We start from the raw sequence: 2,881 nt of genomic DNA, 5'->3' as shown, positions 1-2,881 counted from the left end.
CTCTTGAGTAAAAAAAAATCTAGGCGGCTTGGGGGAGGGGGGGTGGGGCCAGGGGAATTTCGGTGAGTGCAAAAAAGTGAGTCATGATGAAAATACACAGCGTTGTGAACGTAGTATGCAGGCTACGTTCACGGAGCCCTGAATCATCCACCGTTGGCACAGAGGCACGACTGACTACGGCCGCTCAAAGTTACAGAGGAAACGGCACAGGAATACTCGGGTGAAAAATAATGCAGCAGTAGTCCAAAAGCAACAGAGTTTACGGAGGATGACAGCGGGCACAGCACAGCCGCGGTCGACAAGACCTCCCCCGCTCAGCGCACTGAACACGACTTCGATCCTCTTCCCTTGTGCGGGCAGACCTCGCAATATTTGACAATTCAAAAATAAAAGTTGTTAGAAGAAACAAGGGAGAATGGAAGCAGGCCAAGGTGGAGAGAGGGGGGGGAGGGGGTGAAAAAAAAAAGAAGCAAAAGGGAAAAGGGTAGGGGGAGAAGTGAGCAAGATCATTCTTAAATGGCCGCGGAAATTCGGACTCGGGTCAGAACAGCCGCAGGAGGCTATTTGGACTCTCAAGTCTGAATTCGAGTCCGAATAGCCTTCCATGGCTATTCAGACTCAAACTCCAATGTGCGTGCGCAATCACTTGGTGTACCAGGTGTGAAGCAGACAGGCAATTCGACCTTGGCCTTCCTCGGTTTCTACGAACTGGCCAAGGAACTTACAACAAATGGATGCCGACCGTGAAAACCCAGTGCGAACTGTGGTCTTTTCTTTAATATAATAGTAGGACCGGGCAGTGGGCAACGGTATGGGATGGAATATAGCTCTACGCAAAAAAAAGGGTGAAAGTGGTGGGGGTGGGCCTGAGGAAGTAAGATGGAGAAAGAAAAAGTAAGAGAAAGAGAGAGAGGAAAAGTAAGAGAGAGAGAGAGAGAGAGAGAGAGAGAGAGAGAGAGAGAGAGAGAGAGAGAGAAAGGGGAGGGGGGGGCTGTCTTATAAGGACTGATTATGAATTTTATATTAAAAACTCAAGAAAAACTATGCCTACTACAGGGTCTCAAACTACAAACACCCACACATCGTACACACAAAGTAGAATCCGCTTGTCACCTCACTAATCGCCAGAATCTTCTCTCTGTCCTTACCTGTAAATCCTCTGTCATACCATCTCCCACATTCGCACTCAATCCATCCATCCAGGTCCCTGTTACTTGCACAAACAGCACATACACTTTCATGAACATCATTCACACCACACAACTCATATATATAATATATCCATGATCTCAACATCCGACCTGTCATCATACACTACTCATCATTACCCGAACTTGCACTTTCTTCCACTCTTCTCTTCTTGCTCTTCCCGTTCATTGCTGCCTCCTTCTTATTCTCTTCCAACCTTTCGGCTTACTAAATTGTTTTCTCTCCAGGCGCTTGCTGTCCTTCTCTTCCAACTTCTTTTTCATCTTTTCCTCCCTCTTCCTCAACATCTCTGCCTTCCTCTCTTCCTGTGCCCTTTTCTTTGCCGCCTCCTCTTTTTCTTAGTTCTCGTGGAACTCCTTGAAGGGTGTGATACATTATAGGAGGGGGGCTGAACACATGTGCTGTCCCCCCCCCCCTTAAAATTTTATCACAAATAATTACTGGAATCAAAATTATGTATGCATGTACGCACGATGTAAAATGTATGCCTACACACCAAATCAATGTGCCATTCAAGGACAATAAAGATTATTATTATTAGCCTCTTATTATTATCATTATTATCATCATCATTATTATTATTAAATTATTATTGCATAAAAATTCTTTGCTCGAACGAGCCACCCCGCAAAGGGGCTAAAATGAAAGACGAACACCGCCGAGATGACCCAAATAGGGCGTACCATCTAGCAATATTAAAATAAATAGCATATGATGTTATGGTTGACCCGTAACTCCTTAATAAAGACCCAGTTCCAACTAAGGCAGCAACTTCATGTCACTCCTTGCAACCCATAACAATGAAAGGGAAACTCATGTCGGTGAAGAAATCTATTGAAAACGAAAGTTGTCTGGCCTTCTCAAGGCTTGCCCACACTCAAACGGCACGGAAAACCTCTTCTTCTTAGCAGACGTCTGCTTGGGTTGTAGAAATATTCATCGAACAAATCTAAAACAAAGGAAAGTAGACATTGAGTCTGATGGCGGCCGGTTTGACCCGCAGCCGGTTTGACCTGAACCTACTCTATACATTACAAAAATAGCATTACGAAAAATAAGTCATAAAAACCGCTCATTTAACTGTGCTAAACTCCTAAAATACCTGCGGCTGCGGTTGAGACATAGAGAATCTAGATCTAGATCTAGATCTAGGCAAAAGTAGATCTAGTAGATTCTAGATTTTCTAGACCTAGATCTAGATCTAGATCTAGATTCTAGATAGATCTATATCTAGATATAGATTCTAGATTAGTTGAACATGAGAATGCGAAAAGAACGACCGCTATGAAAAGTCGAAAAGTCTAGAGAGGCTCGTAGAGGACAGAATAAAGAGACCTAATAGATTAGATCCTGATTCATACCATGATCTTGTGAGGGCGTCTCGGGAACATAATTGAAGTGCATGCATCTAGTACTGCTAGCAGTCGTTCCTCTTAAGGATGTCTGCTTGAGCAAACAAGCAAGTTGATTTGCAGCAATTCTGAATAACCCCATCTTCGTCGCCATGATGGAAATATGGTAAATGGAAAGTAGGGATTGGGAATTCGAGTATTGTACTCGATTGGTTTTTCAAGCACACGTTACATTGCTATTCACGTACTCGACCTTACTTCGAGTTCATATCATTAATTACTCGAGTAGCTATTCGACTTTTTCTAGTACCGTACTGGAT

General features: G+C 43.6%; 1 protein-coding gene across 1 annotated transcript in view; it reads right to left on the bottom strand.

Moving 5' to 3' along the window:
- Positions 1-2,748, bottom strand: part of LOC101859994 (2-oxoisovalerate dehydrogenase subunit beta, mitochondrial) — a gene marked incomplete at its 3' end in the record, with an annotated part of 15,413 nt that extends 12,665 nt beyond the window's left edge. Inside the window, 1 exon segment of the mRNA XM_013089910.2 lies at positions 2,571-2,748. Coding sequence (XP_012945364.1) covers positions 2,571-2,715 — 145 coding nt within the window.
- Between the last annotated feature and the right edge of the window lie 133 nt (positions 2,749-2,881).

Source organism: Aplysia californica, unplaced genomic scaffold, assembly GCF_000002075.1.
Source record: "Aplysia californica isolate F4 #8 unplaced genomic scaffold, AplCal3.0 scaffold00026, whole genome shotgun sequence".
NCBI classification, from domain to species: Eukaryota; Metazoa; Mollusca; class Gastropoda; order Aplysiida; family Aplysiidae; genus Aplysia; species Aplysia californica.
The sequence above is the reverse complement of the archived record's forward strand: the minus strand, read 5'-3'. Positions and strand labels throughout refer to the sequence as shown.